Below are 15,496 nucleotides of genomic sequence, written 5' to 3'. Positions count from 1 at the left end.
CCCAGATGTTTTGTCTGCAAATCCGCAGGTCTGTGACACATTACAATCCTGCACACGGGGAACTACGCATGTACAGTGTGAGTTGTGCAGGGCGGTATAAGGTGAACTGTGGATACTTTGTGCTGCTGTCTGTAAGAAATGTGTGTGCAGCAGGGATATATTTTGGGTTGCATAAGGTTCCCTTGAAAGTCTCAGATTCCATCAAAGTTACTGTATTTCACATAAACATGTTCTGCTGGGAATCTTGGGCAGGCAGTTTGCAGCTATTGCTATTGTTTACCACACTTCAGTTTTGAGGATAGTGTAACCACCTGGCATGGAGGCAATTTCTCGGCAGCAACTGTAAAAATTTAGGGCAAAGTGCCAACATTCAGGGCAAAGATTCAGGAGCAAAGGTCAATTTTATGGACACAACTCAGAATGGTCAAGCAGTAACGTAAAAGTTAATAAGTACATTGCTGTCTCAAGTGCAAGTCAAACAAGCAATGACATAGCCAATACGTCTCGCCTTTGGGCCCTTATAAGTGTTTAGTTATCCAGCACAATATCCTTGGTCCAACAACATCAACTGTTGCATGGCTAAACACTTATGAGGTCCCAGAGGAGAGACCTATTGGCTATGTCAATGCTTGTTTTTTTTTGTTGCGGTTGACATCGGTTGAAACCAAAAACCGGAAACCGTATGTATATGCAACACCTGTTCCACTTATCTGAACTCTGTAAAAATGAGCTACAGTCCAGGTCCCAGACTTTGACTAAACAGAGTAACAGTTATGGTCATTATGAAAAAAGTATGCCTATGCAGAGCTCAAAGCACCAAATGCCCAAAGTAAATAAATGGGGCTGAGGACTCAGACAATATATGATTTTGTGGCTGTGACTCTTCATACCATGTTATTGCTGTATGTACTTAGATATTTTCTGAATGCACCTTACCTTGAAATTCTTCTGGTATGTTTTGTACTGGAATGCCCGTTTTTGTAGGTCATCCACAACAACTTGTAGATCTTGCAGTAGTTGTTTCACTTTAGGTTCATCTGCAGTGATCTCTAGAATCTGAGGGTCCTTGATCACAGAGGAACAAAGATGATTGTGTATTAAACATTAACTTGCTGTACTGTTGTGTGACAGTAAACACCCAAACCCAGTACGACCTAAACCATATACTGTAAAACAGTTATGGTAAGTACAAAAACCATTTAAAGTGACCATGATGAGCGATGCAAATGCTATTTCCCCTCACACAAGAACATACCCTCCTTTATTTTCACTACAAAGAAATGCATCCAATATAATCAATAAGCAATGTTACGGTGCCCCTTACATGCTTCAATGTATAGAAATCAAATTTGCACTTTCTACAAAAGCATTGTAGCTACTAAAATTGCACGTGATTTAGAAAATTCTTAAACAACAGATATTAACTTACAAAATGTTTAGGGGATAAAGGACGTGAACAGCTTTGATAAGGTAAGGTAAAGAAATATGACCCAATTGTACTAAAAACTGGTCTCAATTTGCAACCAATATTTTTGAAACCAGTGAAGGATTTTATAGACTACTTTATGTACAAATAGATTTACAATTTCAAATTGGAGTTGGTCGTAATGCAACCTATCTCATGACTATTATTGATGTAGGGGTAATTGGCGGCCATCAGAAGGATAGTGGCCTGCTAGGGTCAGTAGACCACTATGTGTGTGATCATCTTTTGAGCAAGCAACATTTTTTTCTAAATGCAGCTCATCATCCTTAAAGCATATGGTATTACATTTAAAAATACAAGTTTTTTTTTTTTTAAGTTGGTTGGAAAGTTGGCAGTGGTTCCGTGGACCATTGCCCACTCCCCAACAAACATGCCCTTCCAAAAGTTGATTTCGCAAAGCCATATTAAGTGTTTGAAAAAATGTACAGATTACTTTCTAAAATGTAGAAAACGTTTTTGAAGTCGCAGACATTTGGACTGTTTATCATCATAAAAACATTAATGCCAGGGCTTGTGTTGCTCTTGGGTCACGTAAGGCAATGCAAGGCAACTCTAGCCCTGAAGTCAGGTTTACTAAGCCACGCAAAACCACCTTGAATGGCTTAGTAAATTTAGAGTAAGGCAATTCAGTGCAAGTCGCTGCCTTGCCTTACTGTGCTTTGGGAAAGCGTTCCATGGGTGGACTATGGGCGATCCCACACATCTACCCATGGACTTTGGTGCCTTTCCAGATTTACTGAGAATAGTTAGCTTAGGAATGCATCAAAATGCTACACCATCCCAACAGAGGAGAAACGAGGAGAAAACTGGTTATTTCTTTTAGTTATTTCCTCTTTCTATGTCTGCTGCATGGTGCAGCAGACATAAAAAGAGGAAAGTCCTCTGAGACACCCCCTTCACATCTGAGATACCTTCCTGAACAAAACCAATCCTGCCTGTAATGCATGCACCCTTGTACAAGGCTGCACGGGGGCCTGTGTTGGCACTAGGCGGCATATAGTGTGTTAGTGCAGGAGAGAGCAGGAATGTGTCATACCCTGGTAAATATGAAATGAAAAATGAAATGAAAAATGACACTTATAAAGCGCATGGCTACCCTAAGGCCTCCCAGCGCTAAGAACCAAGCCTACTGGTGAACGCTTTAGATAGCTGGGAAGAAGTATGTCTTTAACTGTCTGCAGAAAGATAGATGGTCTTCTTTCAAACAAATATGGTCAGGAAGAGCGTTCCACCTCCTAGAGGCAATGTAGGAGAATCGTTGGCCTCCACTTCTGGCCCTATAAATTCTAGGGACTATGGCCATGCGTTTATTTTCTGAACAAAGGACTCTACTGGGACGGTATGGAGAGATGATTGACTGTAAAATTGGTGGGCCTTTGGAGGCCATAATCTTGTGGGTGACACGACAGCAAGGAACTCTTCAGCATCGTCAAGGAGTTCTCCAATCCCAGCACCGGCAACAACGACATCACTCCTTCACAAGATCTCTGCGACTCTCTCGCCTCGTACTTCCACCGCAAGATCGCCGACATCCACAACAGCTTCGGCGCACCTTCCACGCACCCAACCGTTGAACCAACGCCCCCCACCGCCACCCTCCGCACCTGGACCACGGTGACCACCAAAGACACAGCCCGCACGATGAACACCATCCACTCCGGATCCCCTACCGACCCCTGCCCCCACCACGTCTTCAACAAGGCCGACTCCATCATCGCACCCCAACTCCGAGACTTCATCAACTCATCCTTCAACACCGCCACCTTCCCGGAGAGCTGGAAGCATGCCGAGCTCAGCGCCTTACTGAAGAAACCATCAGCGGACCCCACCGACCTCAAGAACTTCCGCCCCATCTCGCTCCTCCCTTTTCCTGCCAAAGTCATCGAGAAGACCGTCAACACAAAGCTTGCAGCCTTCCTCGAGACGAACGGATCCCTCGACCCCTCGCAGTCCGGTTTCCGAGCCAACCACAGCACCGAGACCGCCCTCGTCGCAGCCACCGACAACATCCAAGCCCTGCTCGACAACGGGGAAACAGCGGCCCTCATCCTCCTGGACCTCTCTGCAGCGTTCGACACCGTCTGCCACCGCACCCTAGTGCAACGCCTCAGCAACATCGGTATCCAAGAAAAGGCACTGGAGTGGATCATCTCATTCCTCACCGGAAGAACACAAAAAGAGTCCGCCTCCCCCCGTTCTGATCCGAGGCCACCGAAGTCATCTGCGGCGTACCACAAGGATCATCGCTCAGCCCAACCCTCTTCAACGTCTACATGAGACCTCTTGCAGCCATCGCACGCCAACACAACCTCAACATCATCTCCTACGCCGACGACACCCAACTGATCCTCTCCCTCACCAGAGACCCCGCCACCGCCAGAACGAGCCTACACGAAGGGATGAAAGACGTCGCCGAGTGGATGAAGAACTGCCGCCTGAAACTGAACTCAGACAAGACGGAAGTCCTCATCCTGGGACCATCGCCCTCCGCCTGGGACGACTCCTGGTGGCCTCCCGCCCTGGGCACCGCTCCCAAGCCAACAGACCACGCACGCAACCTGGGCGTCATCCTGGACTCTTCCCTCTCGATGACCAGACAAGTCAACGCCGTCCCCTCTTCGTGCTTCAACACCCTGCATATGCTCCAAAAGATCTTACGCTGGATCCCGATCGAAACCAGGAAGACGGTCACCCAGGCACTCGTCACCAGCCGTCTGGACTACGGGAACACCCTCTACGCGGGAACCACAGCCAAACTACAGAAAAGACTCCAGCGCATACAGAACGCCTCTGCCCGACTCATCTTGGACATCCCCCGACGCAGCCACATCTCCGGCCACCTGAGTGACATGCACTGGCTCCCCGTCAGCAAAAGGATCACGTTCAGGCTCCTTACCCATGCACACAAGTCTCTCCATGACCTGGGCCCCAAGTACCTCAATGACCGCCTGACCTTCTACACACCCACCCGCCAGCTACGTTCCACAAGCCTCGCCCTCGCCGCCGTACCACGCATCCGAAGAGCCACCGCCGGAGGAAGATCCTTCTCCTACCTGGCAGCCAAGACATGGAACTCCCTCCCCATCCACCTCCGGCTGACACAGGACCATCTTGTCTTCAGGAAACAACTCAAGACCTGGCTGTTCGAGCAGTAGCGGCCCCTCCCCCAAGTGCCTTGAGACCCTTCCGGGTGAGTAGCGCGCGATACAAATGCTATGATTGATTGATTGATTGAGGGATTTAAACTGGATCCTCTCTGCAATGGGCAACCAGTGTAGAGGGGCTATACATGCTCGAGCCGATTCTCTGCGAGGAATATGTAGAAACAGTCTGGCTACGCAGTTCTGAACCGTCTGGAGTCTCACTATTGTGGATCACGGAGAGCCCAAATAAAGGGCATTTGCATAGTCCAAGCGAGAAAGAATTAGGGCTTGGACTAGCAGTTTCTTCGCATTAAAGTGAGGAACTGAAATTTAGATTAGGCCCTGTAAGTAAACGAAAGACACACAGTACCATTTAGAAATTAGCATGATGTACCTATTCCGTTCAGTATAGGAGTCTGTACGTTGGTGGGTCTTACATATATACGTAATTCAGTGATTGTTACTCACTCAATATGAATTTCTGCCTTCTGTCGGGTGTTATAACCTAACACGACCAGCGCCATTTTGTGGCCTAGCTTGCTTATAGCATTAGCAGAATCCAACTATTATAGTCGGTAAGAGTCGTTCTGTCAAGAAATAGCATGACAACTGTAACAAACTGCTGCTCCTGCATGTTAGGCCTGTCAAGGTTATAGGGGGGGGTAGGCTGGATAAGCAAATTCCAGGAGGCGCTGTACTACCATTTAGCTTATTGTCCAGCCAGACTCCCAAACGTTTTATTTTATCTTTAGGCTTGGTATGCTGCTCAGGCATTTAGGCCAAAGGGAGGTGGAGCCAACTGGGAGAGGTTTACCCAGAAACAGCAAGTCTGTTTTTGCTCCATTTAGCTGAAGAAAGGAGCTCTCCATCCAAGCTGATACTTTTTCCAGATAGTTAGCTAAATTGTTTGGACTGTTTCCAGGTTGATTAAGGGATACTATCAATTGAGTATCGTCTGCGTATGTAACGATTTATATGCCAAAGGGTTCAGCGATTTTTGCCAAGGGGCTCATGTAAATGTTAAAAAGGGTGGAGCTCAAAGATGAGCCCTGTGGCACCCCACACCTCAATGGCATACTCTTGGAGATGGAGTTGTCCTCGAAGACCTGAAATGAGTGGCGATCTAGAAAAGACTTCAACCACATTAGTGCAGTTCCCGATACCCCTGCCTCTCTAGTCCTGGAGATCAGCAGTTGGTGGTTCACGGTATCGAAAGCCGCACTCTAATCTAGAAGAACGATTTCTGCCGAGTCTCCAGAATCCATGATTTTTCTGGCTTCCTCAAAGGCAACAATCAGAACGGTCTCTGTGCCCTGATGGGGTCTAAATCCTGTTTGCGTTGAGTGAAAACAGTCATTATCTTCCAAATAGGTGGACAAAATGGAGTTTACATGTTTTTCTGCAATTTTCGCGATCCCTCTAAGCAGTGAAATAGGCCCGTAGTTGGAAAACACTTCAGGGTCCGCTCCTGCTTTTTTAAGCAGTGCTCTCACCATGGATTATTTCCATAAGGAGGGGACAATCCCTGTTCTCAAAGACAGATTAATAAGTTTTAAAATAGTGGGGACACCTGTTTGAAAAACTTGGTTCAGAACGGTAGGCGGGGCCATGTCCCTCGGGGAACCTAATTTTAGTTTATTAAGGTAGATTATAAGAGATTTAATATTCAGTGGCGGGTAGACCTCCAGTCTGGTCACTGGTGGGCTTCCCCTTTTCTCCAACAGGGGGTCATTTTAGGAGGTGGTAGCTGAAGGGAATGCTAGGTAAATCGATTGAATCTTTGTGTGAAAGAACTCTGCTATATCATTGCAGCGTCCTAGAGTATCAACTGCAGGTAATGCTGAAGATGGGAGAGTGGTTAGTGCTTTAATAATCTTAAACATTTCTCGCAGAGCTTTGGACGCTGAGGAGATTTTAATTTCGTAATACTTGGATTGTGCTTTACTGATTTCTAATTTGTACAGTTTTATGGCTTCTCTGTAAACGTGCTTCTTCTCATTTGAGAAATCTTTCCTCCACTGTCTCTCTGATTGTTTGCACTTTAATTTCAATTCTCTAAGACTGGGAGTATACCATGTTATACTCTTAGGCCCTTTTTATTATTCCTAATCTTCTTGGGGGCCACCACGTCCAAGGAGGCTTCAATCCATTCATTAAATTCATGGTTCACGGAGTCTGGGACTCCTTCTAATACTGGTCGAGTGTTGTTAAGGATGGCTCAACAGAAAGCCTGGACCAGTTGAGACTAAGTTTCTTTAGTGAATCCTCAGGTGGCTCCCTAGTCGGTGAGGACCAAGAAAAGGATATCAAGTAATGGTCACTCCAGGGTAATGGGGTGGGGTTATCGACTAATAAATTAGTGTCAGTGAAAATAGGGTCAAGTAAATGACCTTAAGATGGGTTGTACCATTCACTTTCAGTGTAAGGGATAGAGCCCCTGAATTGTCAACCAGTTCCTCCACATTAGGTGAGGAGACATCATCAAAATGAATGTTCAAGTCTCCCAATACCAAAAAATTGGACAGGGAGCTTACTAGATTGGCTATATTTTTAGGAAGATCAGTATTAAAATGTCCGATGACTCCTGGGGGTCGATAAATTAAGACCCCGGAGAAACTGCAGGTGTGCGAAAAACCGATAGCGAAAGAAATACTTTCACAATCACAAATCGTCCCCTCATCAATTCGGCAGCTAAAGGTATCCCTATATATGATGGAGAGGCCCCCTCCTCTGCTAAGTATCTGATCTTGTCTTTGGATAGCATAGCCTGGTGGAAGTGCCTGGACCACCACTGGGTCTAGCCAACTACTAAGCCAGGTTTCAGTCAGAAATACTACATCCTGACTTTTTTCTTCCAAAATTAGCTTGATCTCTACAGCGTGTTTGCCCATTGATCGGCAGTTAAGCAGGCACATTTTATGATCTGAATTGGTTGGGAGGATCTTACCTCCTAGAAGATAGGGGTCAAGAACTAGGGAACAGTGTGGGCATTTGTTATTTGAAAAAGGAGGCCCAAGGCTGTGGTGGCACACCTGCGTCCCTTTAAGGCAGGTCAACTGTGAGGCCGTGTACGAACGAGGTACCCCCTTAGGCGAACCAGGGGTCCTGGTCCCGGTCGGGCGTGGACAGGCGCAGACGGGCTTGCCTTTGGCACGCTAGCGGCACGCCCGTTGCGTGCATCGGCTGCACGGTCGCGTCATCTGCCTCTTTTTAAATCAAGGGCGAGAGTGCCGACCGAGAAAGCTGAAACGCTGACCTATCCCTCCAAGATGTCTGCCACCCACCCGGAGTATTGAATACAACTCCGTCCCAGACACAAATGAGGTCAGCATACAAAAAAAAATCATCAGTTAAAAGTTTTTTAAAGATATTCTGTGCATATTTGCAATAACACTTTTAAAACAAGACCGTCTGTGCGCAGCAGCCGAAATCGGACGGCATGCGTCACCTGTCAGCCCAGTTCTAGCGCGTGGTCGCGTCACCACCTCTTTTAAATCAGGGGCGAGAGTGCCAATCTAGTCAGCTGAAACGCTGACCTATCCCTCCAAGATGTCTGCCACCCACCCGGAGTATTGAACACAACTCCGTCCCAGACACAAATGAAGTCATTATACAAAAAAAATCATCCATTAAAAGTTTTTAAAAGATATTCTGTGCAAATTCGCAATAAAACTGGTACATTCCACTCCCTCTCAGTCACACAGCACAGCGAGTTGCCTTGCTGTGTTGTGCGACTTTTCAATAAATCTTGGCCTATGTACATCTGGTCCCTAGTCTTGGTGCACATCGTGATGGTTGTGATGAATTACTGCTCCAGAACGAAAAAAATCTATCTTTCCTACAGTGTCAAAGATACTTGTATCACTCCTGTACATAAGTCATAGATATTAGGGAACAGGGCTCATCCTCTAGCAATTCTCCTGGAAAAAGCTCTTTATTCAGACAAGGTCCATTCATTCTGTCATTCAGTCATCGATCTGAGGGTAAAATTGTTAGAATAACAACCAGTGAGAGCACCTTCTCTGAAACTCGAGTATGTACGGTCTGCTCTGCTCAGACATAAATTGTGCACAAAATGTGTAAGTGTGCTCATGCAAAAACGCACATCAATTTGTAATGTCTAAAAACGCATGTAACATACAAAATCTTCTTGTATACTGAGACTGGTTGGAGAGTTTGGGTGAAAAGGTTAGCAACCACACAATTACCATGCACAACTGCAATGACAAAGTGAATGAAGGTGTATCCCAAACTCGTATAACTCCCATGTTGCTGGTGAGCAATGGGGCCAAGAAGAGGAGTATTTCCAATGCCTCCTTGCTGGAGTGAAGTGTTTGGTGGAGAAGATTTCAAGCACAACAGATCTTCACTACAGTGTCATAAAAATGAAAGGGTGCAATCCTTGTCCATTCCGGGGCAGGACATGCTCATTTGCGCATGAAAGAAGGATCTCCTCTAGCTCCTGCATAAGATCTTGGGAAGTCAGTGTATGCAGGTAGCCTGCATGGAGGTGGTTGTGGGAGCTGTAGAGCAAACCTATTTCAGGACTTAGATGGCTTTTTAAGGCTACTGTGGGGCGTCCACCTCAAAGAGAGGGAATGATTCAAGCATGTTCATCTTCGAAAGATCCAATGCTGGAGAACAAAGAGCAACAACTAGACCAAAAGTGTCTGGACAATATGAACCTGGAAGGATTTGAGCCCCAGCTTTCTCCCACTCCCAGGTTACTTTGATCCACCCTGGAGTTCACCTTCAAAGAGCAAATCAGCAAGAAAATCAAGGTGGCTCATTACCAACTCTTTCCACTAAAGCAAGTGAAACTGTTCTGCCTGAAAAGCAACTTCTGAACTGCTGTTCAAGCTCTCATACTATGGCATCTTGATGGTGACAATGCCCTACACCATTACCTGCCGGACTCCACAGTTAACTCCCTTAGGGGCATCCTACATGGCACAGCACTGCCTCACCAAGGGCTTGAAGAAGACAAAGTTGTCACGAACAGTACAACTTTGACTAACAAGCTCACTATCTCTGAAGGTGGTCAGCATAGCGGCAGCCAGAACACCATCTGACTGGAGACAAGGAAATGCAAAAAAACCAATCAAAACAATGCAACAGGCTGTGTTTATCTACGCAACCAGCATTTGGAAACACTTCCCTGTCTCTCCACCCTGGCCCTGCTCCAGTTTAGCAGCACAGCTATTGTTGGTATAGCAGGTTCATTGCCAATGGGACCCAGAGGCCTGGGGGACAGTGGGGACCCTGGCTGTTGCTTTATTTCAAAGTTCAAACAGCATCTGGTGGGGAGGGGGCAGCAGGTGGGGAGGGAGCATGTTCTTCCTTGCACTAGAGCCCATGAGACACTGGCTATGCCACTGCTCCAGGTTAGAAAAGAGCTAAAGACACACCGCTTAAAAAGAACACACCACAAATATACCCAAGATACCCCTCCAGTGTCTCATTGATTGTAACTTTCATCGTGTACAGGGCTCCTCTGCCTTTCAGCTAAGTTTGTGCTATACAAATACTGCCTATATCCATGCATATGTACAGAACGAAGAGAAAGCATTCCTCCCAGTTGAATGAAGTAGGCCTCTTAGCTGAAGCCGAAGTGTCAGGTGGTGTGCAGCCAGCGGCTCAACACCAGAGCGCTCGAGGCTCGAAAGACCGAAAGACTGAGCTTCGAGACCAGGGCTGTGCAGAGGCCGCCCAGGGGCTCGGCTGCTCATCACTGCCATTACACGCAGCCGCACTGCTCACCGGGCTCCAAGCAACGGACTAATACCGCGGTTCAATACTGCACAGATTTGCAGGAGGAGCGTGAGTAAAGTGCCATGTGAGTGCCCCCCCAGCCGGTGAGCGGCTCGACAGCAGCTGCCCTGGAGGGTGCAGCAGCCGCACAAGAGGAGTCTTTTCACCACCCAGACGCCCAGCCACAAGCACTGACAACATCTGCCTCCCTGTGGAAGCCAACATCAGATTTTCCTGACAGCCTGGATAGCCTGGCACAAATTAGTGTGGTGTGGTGCAGCAGCAGGGAGCTCAAAGAGCAGTGGAGTGGAGGAAGGAGAGGTGGCAGTGTCGCTTGTCCCCCCGGCTGGTGTGGAAGTGGCATACGTTACACCAGTGCAGCTTGCGCCTTCAGGGGCCATTGCCCCCCGCATCCCGGTGCCGATAGCTGACCCCTTCTTCGCACGCCCCACATTTCTAGGGGGCAAATATGAGAAAAGCCCTCTATTAACTAAAGCTCAGAGCTGGAAATGAGCCCACCTTGCAGGACCTCAGCATTCCAGCCCCCCAGTCGCCAGACCCTGTGCACTCATTCAATTAACAAGGCTGAGATCCCATCAGGAGTCTAAGGTCACTCCTAAAGAGCGCTCCAGCCTCAAGGCTCCTCAGGTCCCAGTCGCAGGTTGGGAGTGATCTATCTATGCAGCGCCCAGCTGGGGTTGAGAGTATTTAGAGTACTGAGACACCAGTACCAACTCTTTAACACAGTGAGCCCAGCTATCAGTCCACTGATAAGACCACAGACCAATACTCCTGAACGCCAGTGATACCATCCAAGAATCTTGAGCTTTAACACAGGTCCGAAAAGAAAAATCTAATTGTAATCTCATTGCTTGGCTGCTTGACAGATCCTTCTCCTGTGCTGGGCCATAATGAGCACCCTAGAGGTATACCTCATGACGAGCTGAGCTCGTCATGAGCATCGAAGGGGTTTAAAAAAGAGTCAATTGCTCCACCATCATGGGCCCAAAAAAGAAGTCTTACAGCAGCTCAGATCCTCCAGCCAAGGACGTACTCAATGGGATATTCACACTGCCCTCGGCCACCTCACGGATTATGCGAAGGTCTGCCCAGGAGCCTTCCTCACAGAAAATCATACATAAGGAACCCCACAAGGGCTTAATTACGCACCACTTCCAGTCTGCTCCTATCGCGAGGGCTTTGTCGACTCCAGCAGAGATCTCCAACAGGAAGAGCCCGAGTGAGGAAAGGATCTGCACAAAAGCCCCCTCCGTTATTGTGAACCGCAGATTAAGTTCATGCCCTGGCACTAGGGGCATACATTGAATGGAATACAGTAGATAAAGTGCAGGTAACACGAGTGCAAATCCATCATTACAATTCTCTTGGTTCAGTGGAGATGAAGCAGTCTCCCCCAGCAACTGCCCTCGGACAAAGATCGCTGGCGAACGAGTTAACCGCCAAAAACGTTGATATGTGCAAACTAACCGCCTTCTTGCCACAAAGCCTTGAGACTAAAATAAAAATGACAATGGGACGTAACCCAAAGCTGTTTTGGATGCAGGAGGAGTCCCCAAGAATCACTCCCAGAAACATAAGACAGGAACAGCATCGAGGATCCATCCTCTTCAACATTTAACACTGCTCATAATTCTATAGCAAGAGCATTTCTATGACAGTCCTCAAAAATGGAGCTACAAATGGATCTCTTGGAATCCATTGCGCAGCGATTGGTTAACTTAAGCAATAAGGGTGGAACGATCAAACAGAACATCCTAGACACCTTGACCCTCAAGTAGTGCTCCTGTTCATGTGACACCATAATTGATAAGTGAGCGCCACTACCAGAGGTCCGTGGTGAGATAATAATAGCGAGAGAAAGAAAAGGCAACTCAGAATCCTCCAGCGTGAAAGTCAACAGCAATGTTATCCAAGTACCCGCAAGTGCAGAAGAGGCTTTCCTTGCATCATCCACAAACTCAGTGGCCAATACTATAAACATACATGACCTCTTGATTCAATCTGCTCCCTCTGAATCACATTCCATGCCATCTGAATTTAGCCCCTGCTCTAGGGGTATATCAGAAGTAGTACTCACCAACAACCTGCAACGGGTATCACTAGTCCCTCTGCTCAGAAGGGCAAGAAGAAATTGAGGAAACAACACAAAAAAAGTAAATGCCAAAAGAGTGGGGGACCAGCCACCTACATCCACCAGACCCTCACTGATCAGTCTCACAACAAGAGCCACCACGCAAGTTCCACTATACCCAATCTTCATTTCTAAAGCAGCCATGACTAATCACCCACAACCAGGAGGCACTGCCCAAGTAACAAAGAGCTTCCCACCAACCGAGAATACATTGAACGTCAGACTCGTCCGGGGCACAGGATGGACCAACAGCCATCCAGGATGAAGAAGGAAGCGAGTACCCAGTCTTCTCCAGTAAAATGCCCGGGCAAAGTAGCCCCAGCTCCCTGCCTCAGAACATCACCAGACAAGCTTAACCAACAGCCCAACAGGTTACTTGCTAACAGGTCACCAAGGTCCCAGTCCCCCCATTCTACATCGAGCAACTTGGCTGGAGCCTGCAAAGCAATCTACCTCAAAATCAGCACTCCGCACATGCAAGGTAGTGCTAACCCTGAGGTAGTTCACCAATGGGCCCTTTGACACTCTGAACAGGAGCAATTCAAAGACATACCATCTTTGGCCCATTTTCAGTCAGAAAACCTCAAGCGGGTAAGCTTTCAAAACCTCTGAAGTAAGACGAATGGCAAATCTACCCTGGTGGGATTTCGCCAACAGCACTTTCAAATAGCAGTTCTCAAGGAAGGGATTCAGTTAGCGGAATGGGGAATAGACATCCAACCCTTAAGCCAGGAGAAATATCCTCATGCCCTCTATTCCTCTTTGAACACAATCAGCCCATTTAAAGGGAATCTATTGAGGCTCAGAGGTCACTCGGGCATCATCCCTAACATTTGCCCCCATCAGGAAAAAAACAGTACCAACAACAAGGCAGACCGCGCCCTTCAACTAACAAACATCAAGGATCGTGGCAGGCATTAATCAGATCTTTGAGGCAAAAGCCGCCTTGGATTACCTTCGGAAAGGGGACATATTATGCCTCCAGGAGAAATGGGTCACGGCAACATCAACGCTCTCTGGGTACTACAAGTTTCATAATGCTTCCATAAAGCACGTGTGGCTGGCCATCAGGCGGCCTTTCAGTTTTTATCAAAAAAGCTTGGAAAATAGTGGCCATGGCTTTATTAATTAAGTCAAACGCAATTCAGGCGCCTGGCTCATCAATGGCATTAAGTTTAACTCACAACCTCTGCCCCTGCTTCTCATTAAATGCTACATTAACCCAGTACCACATCAGAAGAAACAGGCCTTGCACTTTTTAGTAAATACCATTTACAATCTGCTGTATAAATAAAAGTTGCACCAGACACATATTGCTGGGGACTTTAACACCAGGGATTTAGCAAAAACAATAACAGTCTTGAGCCGCTTGGGATGACTACACACTTACACGCTCTCCTTGTTAATCATAATTTCTCCTCTCCCAAAGCCTTGAAGGAAGCCTTCTCTCCCACATGGTGCCCCAAACCCACTTTCAGGAATACGTCGATAATAGATTGAATTGAATGAGGATTTATAGAGCGCGTAGTTACCCGGAAGCATCCCAGCGCTAAACCAGAACAGAGAGACCCGTGCGAATACCAGGGGAGAAGTTTAGAAGTGATTAGGGAAAGAGGTGGGTTTTCAAGAGTTTCCGAAACCGCAGATGGCAGGATTCTGCACGTAGTTTCAGGGGGAGGGAATTCCACAGTTTAGCTGTGTTTACCGAGAATCGTCGTCCTCCTGTGCGTGCCTTTTTTACTCTGGGCACGGTGACCAGATGTTCATGATCCGAACGGAGAGGTCTGTTGGCTTTATATTTTTTTAGCATAGGGCTGGTTCCCACTTTCCATGCTTAAGAAATTGATGATAGGGACAAAAGTGGTCACAGACCCCTATGCATAATATTGCATCTAATTTGATCAAACTCATTATTCATACCTTCACTGGGGTAACTAACAGGAGAAGAGCGTGACAAAGTTCTATAAAGAATTAAATGGTTGATTAAATTAGGGAATAAACTTTATACCTGGATAGGAGAAAGAAAGACAACCTGCAACCTGAATAGTCCTATAACTGTAGCTGATCACTGGGAGGGCCTTGTGGCGGACCTCCTGAAGGTGTTGGGTAATTGCCAACTGAAAAATCAGTATGATCGCCATCCACTCAGATTGCCAGTCACTCTAAGGAAATATTTGCTTGCAAGCGCGACCTCAGCAGGCCTTTAGCTATCAGGAGAAGAGGCTTTAATTCAGGAAAATATCAAACCATCCCCCTGCTTAGGGTTACCCACAAGAAGAAATTAGGGCAGCATAAAAAGGAGGTCAAGGAACGAGAGTGGCTAAAAAGTTTCATTTTATTAAAAGACAAAAGCCATGCTCGACTATGTAGGTACATAAACCGCCTTGGCAACCCAGAGCCCACCAAAGAGAAGGGGTGGCAGAAAGGGATTGTATAAGTCATGTGGACCAGCTATATTCAACCGGCCAAGCAAACGGAATAGCTCCCTCGCCTTTTTGCCCAACACCAGATCCAGCGGACCAACAGGGCCTATTAATTACAAAAAGCACACTACTTACCTTAATTAAGGAAATGAGCAATGACGGGGTGCTAGGGCCCAACGGGATACCGGCGGCCACGTTTAAAACATTGCAAGAATTTAGGCAGACAATACTATTGCCACTTTACACACATGCATTTGAAACAACAATAATTCTGGTGCCCTGGAGGGGCTCAATACTCTTCCCGATTCAGAAAAAGGGAGACAGTTCCAACCATGCAAAGTATAGGCTAAATGCTCTCTTAGGTCTAGAAGCAAAGGCCTACGCACAAATCCTTTCAAAAGAGCTGGAGACAAGGGGTGCAGACACGGGTATTCCCCTGCTGCACCAATGAGGCTTTTGATCAGATTGCTCCACAATGAGCAACATCCTAGCCCTGTTGTATCTTTCCACACAAGCGGTCAGGAGGAAGCAACCCCCTCTT

General features: G+C 47.0%; 1 protein-coding gene across 1 annotated transcript in view; it reads right to left on the bottom strand.

Moving 5' to 3' along the window:
• The window catches only part of LOC144820261 (dynein axonemal heavy chain 6-like), a 1,187,310-nt gene that overhangs the window by 757,325 nt on the left and 414,489 nt on the right, over positions 1-15,496 (bottom strand). The window contains exon 16 of the mRNA XM_078677850.1: positions 937-1,065. Within this exon, the coding sequence (XP_078533976.1) occupies positions 937-1,065 (129 nt within the window). The remainder of the gene's footprint in view (positions 1-936; positions 1,066-15,496) is intronic.

Source organism: Lissotriton helveticus, chromosome 2_1, assembly GCF_964261635.1.
Source record: "Lissotriton helveticus chromosome 2_1, aLisHel1.1, whole genome shotgun sequence".
Taxonomy (NCBI): domain Eukaryota; kingdom Metazoa; phylum Chordata; class Amphibia; order Caudata; family Salamandridae; genus Lissotriton; species Lissotriton helveticus.
Note: the sequence above shows the minus strand (reverse complement) of the source record. Positions and strands in the feature narration are given on the sequence as shown.